At 27.9% G+C, this 18,676-nt stretch overlaps 3 protein-coding genes across 3 annotated transcripts; 1 reads left to right on the plus strand and 2 right to left on the minus strand.

Annotated features, from left to right (window-relative positions):
• Positions 1-2,335: 2,335 nt before the first annotated feature.
• Positions 2,336-5,427, plus strand: LOC126266292 (uncharacterized). Its single transcript, XM_049970016.1, has 4 exons — positions 2,336-2,458; positions 3,396-3,506; positions 3,825-3,896; positions 4,035-5,427. The coding sequence occupies exons 1-4, from the start codon at positions 2,368-2,370 to the stop codon at positions 5,039-5,041; spliced, it is 1,281 nt and encodes a 426-aa protein (XP_049825973.1). The 5' UTR covers positions 2,336-2,367; the 3' UTR covers positions 5,042-5,427.
• Positions 5,428-6,759: 1,332 nt separating this feature from the next.
• LOC109597257 (sphingomyelin phosphodiesterase-like) lies at positions 6,760-10,890 on the minus strand. Its single transcript, XM_020012902.2, has 9 exons — positions 10,833-10,890; positions 9,303-9,601; positions 8,899-9,048; positions 8,620-8,847; positions 8,394-8,563; positions 7,974-8,336; positions 7,738-7,918; positions 7,352-7,542; positions 6,760-7,281 (listed from the first exon to the last, which is right to left on the minus strand). Exons 1-9 carry the CDS (start codon positions 10,888-10,890, stop codon positions 7,131-7,133), a joined length of 1,791 nt encoding a protein of 596 aa, XP_019868461.2. The 3' UTR covers positions 6,760-7,130.
• Positions 10,891-16,369: 5,479 nt separating this feature from the next.
• On the minus strand, positions 16,370-18,254 carry LOC126266274 (SET domain-containing protein SmydA-8-like). Its single transcript, XM_049969944.1, has 6 exons — positions 18,026-18,254; positions 17,672-17,947; positions 17,088-17,466; positions 16,841-17,034; positions 16,627-16,790; positions 16,370-16,498 (listed from the first exon to the last, which is right to left on the minus strand). Exons 1-6 carry the CDS (start codon positions 18,252-18,254, stop codon positions 16,406-16,408), a joined length of 1,335 nt encoding a protein of 444 aa, XP_049825901.1. The 3' UTR covers positions 16,370-16,405.
• Positions 18,255-18,676: the final 422 nt, after the last annotated feature.

An 18,676-nucleotide genomic window follows, 5' to 3' on the forward strand; every position in this document is an offset into this window, starting at 1 on the left:
AAAATGTAAAGCAAATTATTAGAACTAATATACTAAAACTAAAACACTATTTTAAGGATTCGAGTTTTCGAGGTTTAATCACAACTGGAGGCAGAGAATAAATAAAAAACTCTCCGTGTTCCATGAAAGTCGGACGCATCAAGTTACAAATTAACCACCACAGATGGACAAAATCAATACTCACAAGAGGATTATTAAACCATCAACCTAAAATGAATTAAATGAAATATTCCCACACAAATTTATTGCAAGATGGTTTAATTTATCGAAAGAAATACATTTTTTAGAAAATAGTTAACCTATCTCACACTTATTATTATGTCTTTTTTACGTTTCTGGTGTGTACTCATTTTGAAGGATACTAATTTTAGAGGAGAACATATTTTTTGTTAATTAATAATTATTTTGGTATTTAGGGAAAATAATTTTTATCGAATACAATAATAGCTTTTTAATGGCTTTTTTTTGAGTAGTTATTCATTAAAATAGTATTATGAATAAAAATGGTTTTATTTAAAATGGGACACTATTATTATTATATTATTTTATTCAAATTATTTTATCACCATTTTAATAAAAAATATTTTACTTGTTATTTACCTGATCTCCAACAATCCACTTTCAATTTAATTTATTATATGCAATATGTCACTCACACAAATATTTGTATCAATCAAATTTGATAAGCATAAATTTTTTGTCCGTCATTTTCACAATATTTCGCACATGAAGTTGAACACGGTAGTAAAACGCGATTGAATCTCAGCTCTATGTGCTGTTTATAGTAAAATAATACACAACCGAAAATAAATCGACCCGAATAACATCGAACTTGAACGTAGTAAATCTTCTAGATTTGATTAAGTTCAGGAAAAATTTATTTAATGTAACTTCAGCTGATTTTCAATTTCATTGACAATTCTATTTGGTTTAGAAGATTATAGTAAAATAAGTAACTGATTTAAATTAGGTCATGTATAAAATTATCAACTTTAATTTTACTTTTAATATAAACAAAGCACAACGAATGAAAATCTTTGAGAGTGAACCGTCAAGAACGTTAAGTTTATGCCTGAACTTGAGTGATTATTTATGTGATGTAATTATATTTATACACACGATTAAATTCTAAGATGTTGGTGATTAAATGTAAATTTTAAATTTTTGTCCACAATGATAAAAATAAATAGAATATTAAGAATTAAGAATATATTTTATTTTTAAGATCACCGAGTTCCTATAAATAATATATAGGATTTTTAATGTATATCAGACAGGTCAGAATTAAAAATATTGGTTTACTGCCTTCTGGTGATATGAGAATTAATTGGGTCTGATATATTGCAACGACATTTCATTGATTATTATTCTCTTGCCACTTACGTTAATTAAATTCGATTATCCCAATATGATCTTTTTCCAATTTCATGATATATGGTTTACGCTTTTATGTTTCTTAATTTTAAGTCTGTTACCGGATATGCTGAATATAGTTAAATAAAACGAATGTGTTTATTATTGCACATTAAAGTTTTATATAGATTCTAAGTGCTACGTTGTTCTAAGGAAAATAAAGGTTGTTACTTTTATAATATATCCATAATCTTGTATTATAGTTTATAAAATTATATTAAAAGCCTCTAGCAAATGAGTTACAAGCTGTCAAAATTACTTATCATCTATGGTAAGAATACTTTTAAATTTAACTTAAGTTTTTCACATCTGTAATAAATTAAGTGGATACTTATTAAGAGCATATTAAGCGAAAGAAAAATTATAAATAAAATTCTATAAAAATCCGAAATAGATTTAAAAATAATATTTAACACAAATACTGTTCAAATTAACATTATGACGCATATTTCAATTATTGTTGTTAGTTTCCCCCAACAGTTTAAATCAGAAAGCAAACGTACTTACTGAACCATACATACATAAAGCTTGCCACCCACCAGCCTTTAAAATATTTTTTTCTTTGTATAAATTGCTTGAAAAATATTTTTATATAATATATTATTATAAGTTACTATCAAGACATGTAAAATATTATTCTAAATAAATTAATTATGTACAACTCACCTTGTTTAGTATAATCTTAAGTTATTATAATTTATTTATTTTTAATGTCCATTTAAGAATTATTATAAATAAAAAATAATTACTTTCCTGACAACTGTTTTGGTTGCTAATGTTGAGTATGTCTGTTCTTCTCGATCAAGTGTCAGTAAACTTTAGACCTACATAAATTCAATGTCACTAAACAATACTAGCTGTTTTACAGTAGTTTCCAAAGAACGTAGTGATTAGTATTATAATATTGTGTTATGCATTTTATAATATTCTTGTGTCAATTTATATATTAAATAAATGTTTGAAATGAATAATCTTTTATATGTGTATGTAGTGATTGTGCTACTTGCAAATGTTGAGTGTAGGAGAGCTGGTGGCCGAAAACCAGGTTTGTAAACACTTATGCTATTTTTGCATTAGTAGATAGTTACCATAAAGTTCCTAATTATAAATATTTTTATGTAACAATAATTTTAATTAAATAATGTTAATGACTTAGAATTTTGCAGATAAACATTTTCGTAAATGATTTATAATAAGAAATATGATTGTAATAAATACTATACTTTCCTTTGTTAATAATTTTTAACTTTACTTAAGGAAAAAACCTTAAAACCTTACAAAAGCGACTGCGATCAAAGAGTGATATAAATTTTGTTTTGATTAAAACCTTTTCTTTTTTTTGAAAATATTTATCAATGTGTTTGTAATCAGATAAATAGGTTATGTACATAAAAAAGTATATAAAAAATCCTTTGGACTATAACAAGCATTCAATATTTAATAAAATTCAATGTTATGAAGGTGCTTTTGAGTAATTAAATAAATTTTCATGCTGACCATAATCATTAAATTGTAATTTCATTTTTACGTATTGAAATACAATACTAAATAAAGTATGTATTATCTGTAAAATTTTAATTTTATACATTAATACTTATTGTTTTATAATTGTAACCTATGTAATTAAATATATGCTCAATTCTAAAATTTACTTAATTCTTCACAGATTATTTTTTTTTATTATTAACACGATATTTTATGGACGAATAATTATATTTTTTTTATTTTTAAAAAGAAATGAATAAATAAACTACTTTTTAAAGATTTTCTAAATTATCAGGTATTCTTTCAAAATTTCATTAAATTATTTAACGCATATTAAAATTATAAATAAATTTAATTTTTATATAATCAATATCCTTCAAAGATCATATCAACAAAGATTAAGGCGCTAATTTATATAATTAAATTTTATTTTAATTATACAGATTTTGATGTAAACTGTTGTATAAACTTTTTAACACCATTTATATAATTTCCAGGTAATTCCAATTCCAGACCAAAAACAACATCCCAGCCTAAATACCAAACTGAAAATACAGGATTTAAGGAAAATGGGGAAACAGTGAATACCCAAATTAACACGAAATCACGTAAGTTGACTCCGGAATTTACTTAATAACCTTTCTCTGCTAAAATACTGCTGCTGCTGAATTTACAAACGTAATCGTGTTTACATACACATTTATTGCCTAAAATTAACATGCTGTTTCTGTAAATGATTTAAATAATATCTATAACATTTAGTTTAATATTTTATTGAAACATACGAAATTTTAAAATAAACTTTTAGAGTATAAATTTTGTAGAAAATGTGCGGAAAAGGAAATTACAAACGGTAGAGGAAATAAATAATAAACGCCGTCAACTGTATTCCACAAGTTTACTTATATTTTCTTATTCTTTTACAGAGTATCAAAATCCACTTCCCTCAGCCCCCAAGCAAACTGATTATAATCCATCTCAAGGATCTCAAGGAAATTGTACGTAATTTGGTTGGTTATTTGAATTGAATTTTAAGTGTTTTGTATTCACAAAATATAATAATAATATTTTATGTCAACACACTATTAGTTCCCTATATCGTATAACATGTTTAATTGTGTTATTTTTGTTAATAGCACCACCTCCATATGGATTTCATCAATCCGTCCATGGTCAAGGGCAAGTGCCAGGAAATAATGCTCCATCAAATGGAGGATTACATCCTCCACCTTATTCCCAGTATCCTCAACAGGGACATCCTCAACAGAATTATCCTCAACAGGGATATCATCCTCAACAGGGATATCACCCACAACAGGGATATCATCCACAACCCAACGGAGTTACGATTATAAATAATAACGGATATGGTGGACCGATGTCTTCACCTTATGTATATCATTCACATGACACCGGAAGTGGAGCCTTGGGCTTTTTCTTGGGATATTCTTTAGCGAAAATAACAACTCCCACGTTTTATTCATCTAATCAGTTTTATGACGGTTATAGCCCCAGATATGACCACTATGAAGTCCACCATTATTACCACAATAGCGACACAGTTGAAAAGGAAAAGGTTATACAATCAAACGTCATAGTTACATGTGTAGGTGATAGTGGGAGTATTTGTCCAGTTAACACGACATCACTATGTACTAATAACGGGGCTATTATGTGTGTCGCCAGTGCCTTATCAACAGTCCCTTGTAAAGATGAGAAAGACACAAATTGCATAAAAAGCACGATCCCATGCCTAGGCTCAAATGACACGAAATGTAAAGACACTAATCAGAATGTTACCACAGTAAATATACCTTGTTTATCGTCGGTCCAAGTTATTGGTAAAATTTCGTATGCCAACAACTCTATTGTAAACAATTCAACTGATACAAATTCCACAGAGGTAAACAATATTGAAAAGTCAATCAATGTAACAAGCACTTCGGCAAATGAAACAATGAAAGACGTAACGACTCCTTCATCAACCACAACAACTACAGAGACTGTTAATAATCAGACTCAAAACTTTTGTGTTACAGTTTTGGCTTTGCCTGCCACAAGAAAACAAACTGAAGGCGAAAAAATATTTGATGAGGCAGAAAACATTTTTAATAACTTTATTGAAAAAGCATTTGGGTTATAATCATATGAGATTAGTGTATCTAAAACTTAATTTATGTCAGCGAGGATATAAAAATTATTTGTTTGTAATTGACATAGAGAGGCAATTAATATTGTTTTTAATTATACTGATTGTGATAATTAGTACTATTATTTTTGAACTCATACATCTACATATATTGTGGTCCATTGAAGATGGCTAACATTTTTATTTATCACTCGATTTTAATGGATTGTTAAATTCAAAATACAAATAAAAAAAACTACTTGGATGTGTTTATCTTTAATGGACCACACTGTAAGTTTATATCTACATTAACCTTTATTAGTATAAAAGTTCAGTAGTGCAGTTATTGATGTAATGACAAAGTGATAATTTTATTAAATATTATTTACCTTGTTCCTGCAGTTCATTGTCATTTTCTGTCCATTCGGAAAACTGAAACAAAAATGATATTTAACTAATTAATTATTAACGGTATATGTAACAGGCAAATTTGGTGCTCTCAAATAAATTTATTTTACAAAATCCGCTCTTAACGACCCTTCTAACTTGTTTTGATATTTTTTGAGTATCTATCAAATCCCCTTCTTCCGCCTGAAATGTTATGAAATGGAACTCAAACTTGTACACTGGAAAACTAAGTAAAATATTTTTCCGCTACTTGAACTCAGGTAATTATATTTAAATTAAAATTTTTGTTTACAACCTTACTTATCTTGTAAAAAATTAAATAATTATTAATATAATATATATTTCTAAATTACATTAATAATTACAAGATTTTACAAGGTTTACCAAGAGCAAAAGAATACATTTCAATTTATGTAAAGACCTTTGAATTTTTAGTGTGTGCATCCACCAAAATTTTAATTCATTGTGATTTTGTTTAAAGATAAAATGCACTGTAAAGGTTTACACTAGTAAAAATGCATATTAGTCTTTTCGTTCTATACACAATTGAAAATTGTTTGCTCAATATTTATACAATATGGCAACGTTGCTATTCACTAGGGTAGGTTTATGGGCAATCGTGTCGATGTGGCCATTACTGGGTCATCGTGTCAAAGACCCTAAGGGCCATGAAAGAGTTAGTTACTCGGTCTTGGACCTTTTAGTGGAAATGCTTTGCGCTGATTAATTTCACCTGCACGCAATAACTACAATAATTGAATTTCGATATTTATGTGTACAATTGTTTAAATTGCATATATTATTTATAAATCTAAGGCCTCTTTTGTATAAAAATTGCCTTCGGTATTTTGTAATTGTTGTTCAACACAGACATTAAATTTTTATATGATTTTATCAGGCAAATGCATTATTGTTTTTTATTATCAGAAATTCTTTTGTTCTTTGTTTATCACGAGCTATTCAAATTGAATATATAAATTTGGTCCCTATATAAAATTTAATCGTTTAAACAAAATCTTTTTTATATGTTTATAAAACATAAATAAGTACAAATTTTTAATTTATTTTTTACAAAAATATTGACATAATATTTAATTTTTTATGGAAAGTATTGTATTGATATGTATTATTTCGTATTGTTTTCTTTTTAATTTTAATAATTTTTTTGTTTATATTTATTTCCACATTTCTTGTTTTTTATATTTTTTTATGTATTATCTTTTTTATGTTCATATTGATTCGCCGATTTATGATCAGTAGAGTCTTTAATTTTTTTTTAATTCTGTTTTTTAATATTTAGATTTCGAGACGACATTGGCTACATATAAAAAATTACGTTGTTTCCATCTTAAATGGGTATTTTTATTAATTATTTTTATTGTTTTTATTAAATTATTAACCGAAGTGGCGTTTTGGCATAACTTCTGACAACACTGCTCCAAATATTGCATAAGAAAACGTATTATGTTAGCGTGCTTTTCGATCGCGTGTTCCGGCCCATTGAACCATGCAAGACTCCATTAACCCCGTTCATACGAACTATCGGAATGGTTTACTATATTTTATTATATTAGCAAAATTAAATAACTTTTAATTGGAATTTAAAAATGGTTACATAATAAATTAAATTAATAAATGCTCATTATTAGAAAAATTTATTAATTCATAATTTTATAAAAATTATATAAAATTAATATTATTTATGTGCTGCGTCCCATAAATCTTGTAGTTCCTTACATTTATTTGTATTACCAATTTCAGTTACGGATACCGTACATAAAACTGATTTCTGACAATTTTCGTCACAGTCTTGAGCCACTGAGGTATCTGAATTTCTGTATGTATAGCTAAAAAAAGATCTCGTTAACTAACTTGTTTTTTCAATGGTAAAGTAAAGAATGTGTTAGAAATACTCACGTGTTAAATTGTTTAATAATTGTTTCATTAGTTGCCATTCTGTGTAAAAGATCATTTAGGTCAGATGGCTCTAAACTATTTAAGTTATATGCAGTTTTGAACGAGTATAGTTCATACCAGTTTGGCCTTTCTTCTGGTTGTAGATTTGCTTCAGTTAAATTAAAAGTCCATTCACAAATATCATTAATCGCCTAGAATCAAAAAGAATTTTTCTTGAGCAATAATTAATGAAGATGTCTTTATATTTAATTGCACCTATGTTTTTAAATCTTATTTTTTAATGATAATATAAAGAGTGCATTAAATCTAGAGATATTTCTATTAATTACATGAAAATTGATAAGTTAATCACTGAATGTACAATAATAAAATTTATAAGTACTTACAAATGTTTCATTATTTACGTGGATAACTTTATAACTAGGATTGTTATCTGTGTATGTAACCACGGATGCTCCGTTGTATGCTACATTTATAGCTTGATCCGGATTTGAGTTGTTATAATAAACATAAAATTCATCAGTATGAGTATGTCCATTAAATATACCGGTTATTGTATTGGCAAATCTACAAAAAGAAACATTTTCCGGTACTTTTTTCATAAAAAAATAATTGAACGTACCTGTTGATAATTTTATTAAACTCTCTACTCCATACAGATACACAACTTTGGGAACCTGATGGGATATGAGACAAAATGTGCACAGACTCGCCGTTCTGCTCAGCCTCCAATAAAACGTTTACAAGCCAATTAAGTTGCCCATAAGGATCATAATCATCCCAAATGAGCCACCAATTAACAGTATAACAAACATTACTGTTTAGAGCAACTATTCTGAAACCTGGCCTAGGTGAGACTGTATAAAATCCTCCTTTTAGGATTGTTTGTTGCGTCTCCAAAGGTAGCCATGTCGACCACTCATTAGCAACTAATTCATACAACCAGCTTGTTGATAAGTTTGGATCAGAAATATTTTCTGCCCATCTACAATGAAAATTTTGGTTGGTTTATGCAGTTACTCATATATTATTGGAGTATTACTGATTCATAGGATTGGGCTCGTGATTACCCAAAATCGGATATACCGGAACATCAAACACTTCTCTGAAATGGTCAAATACTTTTTTAATGTCCCGAGTATTATTTTCAACAGATGTCGACCAAACTCTATGACTAATTATATCTCCTGTGTAATATACATAGTCGAATTTCTAAAATAAAAATATATAATTCATTTGTCTTAGAAAATACTTACTTACACGCTTACATGTTCATTAACCCGCTCAACCGTTTCTTCTATTAAATGCCACGGAATATCTGCGTTATTGTAATCTGACCAGTAACCACAGGCATCATTTTCATTTTCTGGGTCAATAGAATCTGATTGGCAACATAAAGGTTCGGCACATTTAGAGCTTTTACCAACTGTGTATAGTGGATCATAATGAAAATCAGACAGTTGAATTATATTAAATTGTCCTGAACTTTCTGAAGGCTAATAAAAATAAATTAAAATGTTTTCTAATTAAGATATGATTGCATCTACCTTAGGTCTTTCAATAGAATTGCCCAACGGAATTTCAATCTCCCATTCAAAATTATCACCTTTGCTACATTCGTATTTTTGCAAAACCAATGAACATACTCTTTTGCTAGTCAGGTTTTGCATGTTGTCAAAAATGTATGTCAATGGATCCTATAAATATCAATGTTTTTAATAATTAATCTTTATAAATATCAAAAATAGTTTATATTTTGTAGGCATGAAAAAAATATATTATTAGGATTCTTACACAGTGGCTATCATCTGTTTACTAATATAATCTGATTACTGTTAAATTCATCTGTAGATGGCGATTATGATTATATTTTATATTTATATTTATAAGTAGTAAACAACATAAAATAACTAACAAAGTCATTGAGATTAATAAAAATATTTTCACTTACCGCATTAAGTTCAATTGTACCTCGACAAACGCTATCGGGTTCTACATTCAAAATAGTGCACAATCCAGATACAGTATCTATAAGTTGTTCCTTGCTTGCGCCGTTTTTTCGTTCGTTAATAAGAAGGTCTATAGCTAGTTCACAAGCACCACAAACTAGTATATTAGGAGCAGTAACTTTTGTGTTTTTCCTGAATAAATGTGTCAAATTAAAACCTTTGGTGGCTTCTAGTAAATATGCTGGTTTCGTCTTCTGTTGGATGTATTCAGTAATTCCTTCCCTGACTTTAAGGTAGTCGTCTGAGATGAAAATATTGTTTATAAAAATTATATGTATTGTATGGTTTAGTTTTTATCATCATTTTACATAAAAATAAACTGTTTTAAATTTTATATATATTTATAATTTTTCAATAATCAGGTATTTTATTTGAATCAAGGAAAGATTTTTCTAAATGTATCAAATATCTTAGTAACTTTTGTTACTATATCTGAATAACTTAAAAGTACGAAAATATGATTGGTAGCAATCGATATTTTATAATTAGAAAAGTTTCCCCAGTCCTTTACTATCTTGCAAATGGCCGAAACTAGTTGAACATATCAGCAAAGTAAATAGAAAATATTGATACTTTTTCCTAATGTTTTTGGTTTTCTCTTTGCTGTTGTCATAAAATATTATATTAATATATAAAAATTAATTGAGTGTCTTCTGGAGGGTGCATAATATGTTCACACTGATGGGGGATAAATACTCCTACGGCACAACTCCGGCGAGTAAACACTACCTACGCCTACTCTCTCGAGATTATATGAAAGTCAAATATTAAAGTGCGTATTTTTTACCAATCGGCTACTAGACAGTAGGCGTGGCGTTCATAAACACCCTGGATGATAAACAGTATTCATGTGAAATAGATAAATAATTAAATAAAATATATGTTATAAATAGATATAATAAACATAAAAAACAACTGAATAATGTAATTCTTTTTTATTGCAACTTTTGCCAAACAAAATTGACATTATAAAACTATCGGTAAAATTGTATACTTTGCTTTTAAGACCGATTTATTGATTTCAATTTAATACACAACCTCTCAGTTATTTAGAATATGCATTTTGATTGCCCTAAGGAATTAATTAAATTACTTTTTAATATTTTTAATTAAAATATTTATAATTAATTAAGTAGATATTTAAAAAATTGTAAAGGAAATTTTGCATTTTCACAATAGAACTTAGAAACAATAAAATTTATAATTAAAAATCTCTCTTCTTTTATTATCTAAATTGACTATAATTTGTTATTAAGAAACTATATTTGTATATAAATGTATATTTATTTTAAAAACAATATAAAATTATTTTAATAATTTTGAATATATCACAATAAAATGAATATAGAAAGTATAAAAAAAATCTGTCAGTATTTTAAAAGTTATGCCCTATTTACAGTTTCTGAATTAACAAACTCATAAAGGTTTTTGTAACAAAATATTAGAAAATAATAGAGCAATATGTTACTTACCATATTGACTACAAAGTACGGTACTGGAAACAATAAGTAACAAGAGTAACCGCAACATATTGGTAGTACAAATTGACCAATACCTGCTCTAAATTCTGTAACTACAAATATTTATACCAGGCCAATATCTTATCTTAAGGAAATTTAAAACTGATTGTATTAAAGAATAATGTAGATTAAATCATTTCAATATCTTAATTACACAATCTTATATATATCTACAATAGAATATTTAAATAATGTTAACAAATTTATTGAACAAATAATAAATATAAAAATGAAGTATTAATATTCAAAGAATATATGTCTTTATATGCTAATAATGTTCATTTTTGAAAAGAATTTACTCAACACAACTATTAACTTTTATTGAGATAGTTGTACGAAAATTGTTATTAATACATATAATAAATTTCGATTAGAAGACTCAAGGGATATTTTAAAATACTCAAAACTTTTAGAATAAGATAAAATTATGAATTAATTAATTTATATTTATATTATTTATACGGAATGTTTCATAATTTTTTAAAAATATTAACATTTTTTATTTTTGTTTTCGTTTTCTGTTGGACTTTTATTAGATTTTTTTTAAGAAATCGGCTTATTATTTAGAAGTGCATATTTGGTTAAAAAATTTTGGATAAGTTATGAAACACGCTGTATATTTATATCTATAATTCTTCTTAAAATTAATAAACGACAATATTATTGGGTAATATATGTAAAATATATTTCAATTCAAAATTCACAAATAATTTAATAGGGGAAATAAAATTAATTGAATTATCCACTTCAATTTTTAAGCAGCTCATCCAGTACGTTATTTGGTAATAATATCCTAGATTGCATTTGTCAACACTTACGTATAAAGTGATCAATTAAAAGATTAGTTTCAATTTTGTCGTATCTTAAGATCTAATTTACGAAATAGAATATATCTTATATATCTTTTAAAATTCAGTCTTTTTGATTTATCCTTTAATAAATTGTCTAGTACAGACAATTATTTTTACAATATAATTTTGAAATTTGATTAGACATCTACTTAATCTTGAAGTGTTTTTGAACAGGTGTTAGCGATACTTAATAATTGTATTAAACATGATTAGGGTAATATATTAATAAATATATTCTTAAATAGTATCAAATCACCATTTTAACAAATATTAAAGTTATTACAAATATATTTACAATAATAGTTATATTTCTGTTTTAACTTGTTAAATATGGTTAATAATTGATAATCTGTTCTTATATTCCAAAATATTGATATTGAATTGGAATTATTGTACTCAAATACTTTTACCCACTTATATTCACTTAACTTAAATTGAAATACTTGATTCTTTGAATTTGTAAAATTCTTGAATTTATAACTTAAATAAACTTTTATCTGAGTGTATTTTTACCTGTTAGTTTTCTTTCTGATAAAATTTGTCTTCTAGAGGTTTAATATCAAATAAATATTTTGGCACACCATTTCCAGTAGATCTCTTGAGTACAGGATCTATATTAGCAAAACATAAAAGTATTTTATTTTGGCATGAAGCCGGATACATTCAATTCACAGCAAAGTACTTGAATACGTAAAATAATCCAAATGAAAGTATCGAGCTTGAGAGATTTGCGTGTCGTTGCGTGTCGAAGAACGAATTGGATAATAATGAATAATTGTCAAACGTAGTTTGTTGATTAAATATTTACCCAATTCAGTTGTAGTTATTTTGTTATTTTTAGGTTTATAATAAAATTTTGAATTTTTCTTAAATATTATAATAAAATGTGTCAATTTTAGTAAATAAGTTTTGCTAAAAAATAATTTGAAAATCATTACTAGAACAGAATGAATGATGGGCTTGATATGGAGTAAGTCGTCAAGTCAAGAGCACTTGAGAGGGTGAATCGCTCTGATCGAACAATTTGCGATATCACGAACATGGACTTTGAATCGAAACAAACAATTAGATTTTGGGTATTCGAATTATTCAAAATAACATAAAATAATCAGCCGATTCTCTCTACCCTATTCTAGACTCTAGACTAAACTTTAGTTAATAAAGGTAGAGTGCACTAAACAGCACCAGCAATGTCAGAGTGCATATCGCCTTTTCATAAATTAGACATTAGTAATTTAACTTGGCAGCAGCTCGCGAACGGACGACTGAAGTTCTAACAAAGGACCAACAACTTGATGGCATCAAGTAGCAATCACAGAACGTTATAAAGGTTTTGTTCGCAAAAAGGAACATTTAAAGAAAAAATTAATTTAAATTGAAAATGTTCAATAATTAATTGATAAATAATGACAAAATTTAAGAGGTAAGATTTAATTGGTATACTCTTAATTTAAATGTTTTAATTCATGGGTCTCCATCAGAATTACACCAATGGTTAAAAATACATATTTTTAAATAACTTGAAACAAAACAATGTTAATTTTTTAAACATTTCAGTAACGGAAACCATTCTCTTTACCTAGAGACTGAAATCTCAGAGAAATTAAATTAACTTTTATAATTATCAGTACTTTGCTATGAATATGCACTTAAAATTTCATCTTTTGTCATTTCCGAAAACCTTCTAATGGACTCGATATAATTATTGTCGATTTATAATCAGTATAGATATTTATCTACAACTTAAATACAAAGTAAAACAAAATTTACATATAAATATTGAAATTTTCAAGTTGTAGAAACCACCCCTCAAATTGTTCAGTTAAATATTATTCGCATTACATTTAAACGTCTTTTAAGATTCGTTTTAATTGGTTTTTAAGAAACAATTAATCGATTGGAGCTTGGCTTCAGTCTTTATGTAGGTATGTAATTCATTTAAATATTAATTATAGAGTCACACGTGGAGCACTTTTGGCGAACTGTTACATGTGTAAAACACGAGGAAGAATCACCTGATTATCACTTAATAATTGAGTAGTTACTTACATAATATAAGTAACTGATAACAACTACACTAATTGTAAGTCGACTATAAATATACGAGGCTATTTGGCTAATGTCAATGCGATACCTAAAGGTATTTATTTGCTCGACACGTCGCTGCGTCAAACAAACAAAGACTTCAAAAAACTTCAAAAGTCAGAAAGTAAGTTTATTAAGGTCCTAAAGCTAGTCTACGTATTTCGTTTCTACATTGCATTTTTTCTATATATTGGTAGGTTTCAATAGGCAAAAGTTAGTAAGACTATTACAGTTGTAATATAGAAATTACAACTGTTCTAATAGAGTTATAATAATAAACAAAAGAGCAACAGACATTTCGGCGCTATCGGTGTTAGCGACATTTATCTTCTTTTTGTCGGCTTTTCTCAGTATTTTGAGTCGGGCATTAGTATATTTCATAACAAATGTCACGAATATAAAACATGGCATCGAATATAAATCTAACAATAAGTGCATTTTATACATTTCTTTAAAAAGACACATTAGTGAATGATAAATGCGAGTCGTTTACTTAATATATTTTGTTGCATATAAATATATGATATTTTTGACATGTAATAACTACATGTTAAAAATTATACACTAAATGTACAAGAAAATTTATTTTTAATAGTAAATTTGAAAGAGACTTTAAATAGACAATTGAAATAAAATCTTACCTTTACTTTCTTGCCACGTTTCGCGGCAATAGCCCGCGATTTTCTCCGTATTCTATCCAGTTGAACTGTTTACAGGAGCAACTACCTGGATGTTTTTTATTGGATGGGATAGGGATGTTAAGGTAGAAGATTATTTCATTCTAGTGTTGGTCCATTTTCTTCTTATCTGAAATGGAAAAGAAAAATTTATGAACAATAAAAAAATTATATAAAATAATATTTAAAGGTTTTGGCGGGCCTGTAAAATTATGACAACGCTAGGCTTATGCTGAGTTGTTTTTGAAGACGCATCATCAATACAGCCTGATCAAACTGTTTCATTGATGCCATATGCATTTATTTATTTGCCATTCTGCGAACCCGACGTCGAGGAATGGTACCTCAAATCTTGGTGGACCATTTGTGGATAACGTGTCACCTGAGGTCACAGAGTCGCTTCCCGAGGAAGTCCTCGACCAGTGGTGTGACCACCCCTCCGTTCGCACCGATTCGTCACAGGATCCAAATGCCGACCCGCGTCCTACATTCCAATGAGGGCGAAGCCCACTTTTTATAACATTCTTTGTATTATTTATTCCAGTGGAGTGCAAAAGTCACTCCCTGTGGAGCATTTCAAATTATTTTGCGGTCCCCACTTCACAGACAAAGAAATATTCCTTTTAATATTTGCTTGCTATAATTTAGAATCGTCAATAATGACTCGAACAACTTACATCGTACATTTAAATAATTCTTTTCATAAAATATTTGATGCAAAAATATATACATATTTAATTAGAAATAATTCACACATGGTATTTTTCGACAGTGCGATATTAAAAAATTCATTGACGCTTTTGTCAACACTGTCATTAATATTCAATAATGGCCATATTATTATTTATAGTAAAAATAATTGAGATTCGATAGATAAAATACTTCTTATTTAAAAAATATAAGTTATTATTATTTTGTTCAACTACTTTGTAATATATTGAATGTTACTATGGTATAAAATAATTTTAAGTCACAAAAATTAGTAATTTATGGTAAATATAATTTTATACATGAAATTATTTTATTTCAATAATTTAATGGCACGTGTAATTTTTAATATAATGTTTAATCCAATATTTTGAAACCTCTTCGAAGATGTACTTAAGAAGTAAACACAACATTTAATATAAAAAATAAAGGATTCTTGTTTAAAAAAAATAAGAATTTGAAAAATAAACCATTGGATGATTTTGAAAAAATTTGTTAATTAATTTTATATGAATAAAAAAAAATAATTAATGATATATCATAAAATAATTTTAAAGGTATTTTTTGTTCAAATCTGAGAACTGTTTTATCTTAAAAGCATCAGTTTCATTTTTAGACACAGCGATAGCAAGAGGATGACAAACAATTCAAAAACTTTCAATAATTTGAACATTACATGGACATTTATTAATTAAAAATTCTTACCTGATTTTTTATGGAAAATTACAACGCGTAAGACACGGGGTTTGTAAAATCACACCGACCACAAGGGAGACCGACGGTTGCTGACTGAGGCCGAGGACTGTCGATGATAATCCTGCAGCCGGCGACCTGCAACGCTCATGTGTCTACCAGACGCAGCCGCCTGGTGCCTTGCGAGCTTTTAAGGGATGAATAAAAAGCTCATGTCCGCTAGTTATAAAATTATTTCCAGGTTTTGTTCAAATAACTTAAACCAGTCTGTTTTGACGTCTTAGTAAAAGTTTTTCTTTGTGGTTAGTTTTAACATTAGTTTTAACATAACAGTATCAATAATTTAAAATGTAAATAGCACTTTTATCTCATTTATTTTGATGTTATGTATATTTATTTATATCAAAACGTCACAGATTAAAAATGTTATTAAAAAACAATCATATAAACAATAACACATTTATTATTTAATAAGTAAGTATTGTAATAGTTCACACTTTTATTGTGATATTTATACCTCCAGTTCCAAAATTTCGCTAGGAGCTGATACATCATTCTTCAACGTAATCAGTACTTCATTTAAGACATTTTTTAGATCAGTTGCCTATAATATAGAATAAATGAAATATTTATTTGCTTAAATATACTTTTTAAAAATTTAAAATATTTCATGAAATACATTATTGATCAGATATTGAACGTTCACCACTTGGTGCAACTTTTACTACTTACAGTTATGCCATTAGATCTTCGCCTCATTTTTTCTGTCAACGTTAAGTACAGTTCATAAAGTATAAAAGCACGTAATTTAAAATATCCAAGTTGTAATTTGTCAATAACCTTAAGTATGTCTAAGCAATAGTTTTCTTTTAAAATAAGCATATCTTCAGCTATGTCTAAAAAAAATCATGTATTAACTCGTCGAAGTACTGTTTCTTCAGCATACCTTTTATAGATCCATGTTTATGTCCTAAACAAAACACTATTTTGCATTTTATTTCCAGAACTGATTGATGATTATCATGAACCAACAATGGCAATTTGGTTTTTAAAAATTTAATCATTATTTCAATGTCATCATCAGAGAAACTTCCCAAAATAGATCCTACAAGTGATAGTACTCTACCAATTTCAACACATCTGAAATTAAAATAATTATTTCAGAAGCCTTTGACTTATTTCACTTATATCACCCCATTTCTTTTTGGCAAAGATCGCATTTCCAATTTGATTTTAAATCTAATGAATCTGTGGGCAGCACATTGCCACATTTACAATTCGAACATTTTAAAGCGTTAATGTAGGATCCAAATTCAGTCGGATCGGCACATCTTGTACAGGAACATTTAAAATGTTTAGTACGTGCTAATATTAGTCTGCGGTTTAAGGTTCCCCACATAATTCTTGTATAACTATTTAAAATTCCTTCTCCTTTTTTGATTAAAACAGATGCTTTTACCACCATACAATGGTTTTTATCGAAATTATGAAATATATTTGGTCTACAATCGTGGTTACATAAACTGCCTAGTGGATAAAGACCTCTTACACCGCAATTATAAGTGTCGTTGGCTACAAAACAAACTTCACTCTAATGAATCAGTAAGATAATGTTAAAAATAAATGTAGTTATGTCCTCACATTTTTTCCATAACTATTATTTGCATGCGTGATCCAAAAGGTTGCACACTACTTTTAGTAGGTAAAAATAATCATTTTAGTAGCACAGTGACAAAAAAATATAACTTTTATTATTATTTATTCTATATGTTCTTACCTGTATCAATTTCGTAAGCATTGGCATCCATAACTCTGCAGCACATCAACATATAATTCTTCTCTTTTTCACTAAAATCCAACTCAAACTTTTTAGATAACATATTAACTTCAAAACCATGCTGGTCTCCAAAATGACTTTTTAAAGTTTCAACAAGATTTAATTCATCTTCATTTAAGCACAATACCCGAGCTGGTGTTATGTACTTGTACAAATCAACATATTGTTCTTTTTCTTTACTACTGTTAATCATCCATTTTCGTATTAGTAAACATTCTTTTTGATGTGTTATGGAATTCTCACATTCGTTTGAACAAACGGGTAAATGACATGAACAATATTGTAAATTGTTACCTTTGTAACATACCACACAAATTGGTTTATTCAAAGTTGTTCGAGGACCTATTACAATGGGCATATCATAAAATATTATATCACCTGCTGGTATATCTTCTTTTGCAAAAACTCCTAAACCTCCTAAATTGGATTTCTTGATTTCCCATTTGGGCTGGGAAGGTAAAATGTTTTTATTCCTCAGATAATTGTAAAGTAAGTCTGATACACGCTCAGGAGAACGATTCATTTCTAAACACAGCAATTAAGGAACTGAAACATTGGTTATTGATAGTTTGTTAACGTTATTTTTAGGCTCATAGACAACTAGCGTAAGGAAATGCGTAATACACTACCTGGTTTAAATTTGGCACATCGATGCTATTGATAATGCTTTTTTATTTTATGTTCCTAAATTTTGCTTCGCGATATATATTTAGGCGATCTAATTTTCGATGACTCACGAGTTGAGGAAAAAGTCTAAATGAGTTAAATCTGACGATCTCGGTGGCCAGTTCACGTCCTCGACGCACGAAATAACCATACCCTCAAATTGCTCCAGCAGAATGTTCATGGTGGCATGCGCCGTGTTGCCCGTAGTATCGTCCTATTGAAACTACATGTTGTCGGATTCTACAAGAAATTATCACCGACCTAAAACTCCCATTGTTC

The sequence above is a fragment of the Aethina tumida genome, chromosome 7 (genome assembly GCF_024364675.1).
Source record: "Aethina tumida isolate Nest 87 chromosome 7, icAetTumi1.1, whole genome shotgun sequence".
NCBI classification, from domain to species: domain Eukaryota; kingdom Metazoa; phylum Arthropoda; class Insecta; order Coleoptera; family Nitidulidae; genus Aethina; species Aethina tumida.

What these genes read in the sequence shown, in the direction of transcription:
- LOC126266292 (XM_049970016.1), top strand. Translation starts at nt 2,368, where the DNA reads ATGTTTGAAATGAATAATCTTTTATATGTGTATGTAGTGATTGTGCTA. An exon ending in CCAAATTAACACGAAATCAC is followed by an intron (nt 3,507 to 3,824) that starts GTAAGTTGACTC and finishes ATTCTTTTACAG; the next exon opens with AGTATCAAAATCCACTTCCC. An exon ending in TCAAGGATCTCAAGGAAATT is followed by an intron (nt 3,897 to 4,034) that starts GTACGTAATTTG and finishes TTTTGTTAATAG; the next exon opens with CACCACCTCCATATGGATTT.
- LOC126266274 (XM_049969944.1), bottom strand. Translation starts at nt 18,254, where the DNA reads ATGAATCGTTCTCCTGAGCGTGTATCAGACTTACTTTACAATTATCTG. An exon ending in TGCTTACGAAATTGATACAG is followed by an intron (nt 17,467 to 17,671) that starts GTAAGAACATAT and finishes TTTGTTTTGTAG; the next exon opens with CCAACGACACTTATAATTGC. An exon ending in TAAACATGGATCTATAAAAG is followed by an intron (nt 16,791 to 16,840) that starts GTATGCTGAAGA and finishes GATTTTTTTTAG; the next exon opens with ACATAGCTGAAGATATGCTT.
- LOC109597257 (XM_020012902.2), bottom strand. Translation starts at nt 10,890, where the DNA reads ATGTTGCGGTTACTCTTGTTACTTATTGTTTCCAGTACCGTACTTTGT. An exon ending in CGTACTTTGTAGTCAATATG is followed by an intron (nt 9,602 to 10,832) that starts GTAAGTAACATA and finishes TTTTCATCTCAG; the next exon opens with ACGACTACCTTAAAGTCAGG. An exon ending in ATTATTAAACAATTTAACAC is followed by an intron (nt 7,282 to 7,351) that starts GTGAGTATTTCT and finishes ATCTTTTTTTAG; the next exon opens with CTATACATACAGAAATTCAG.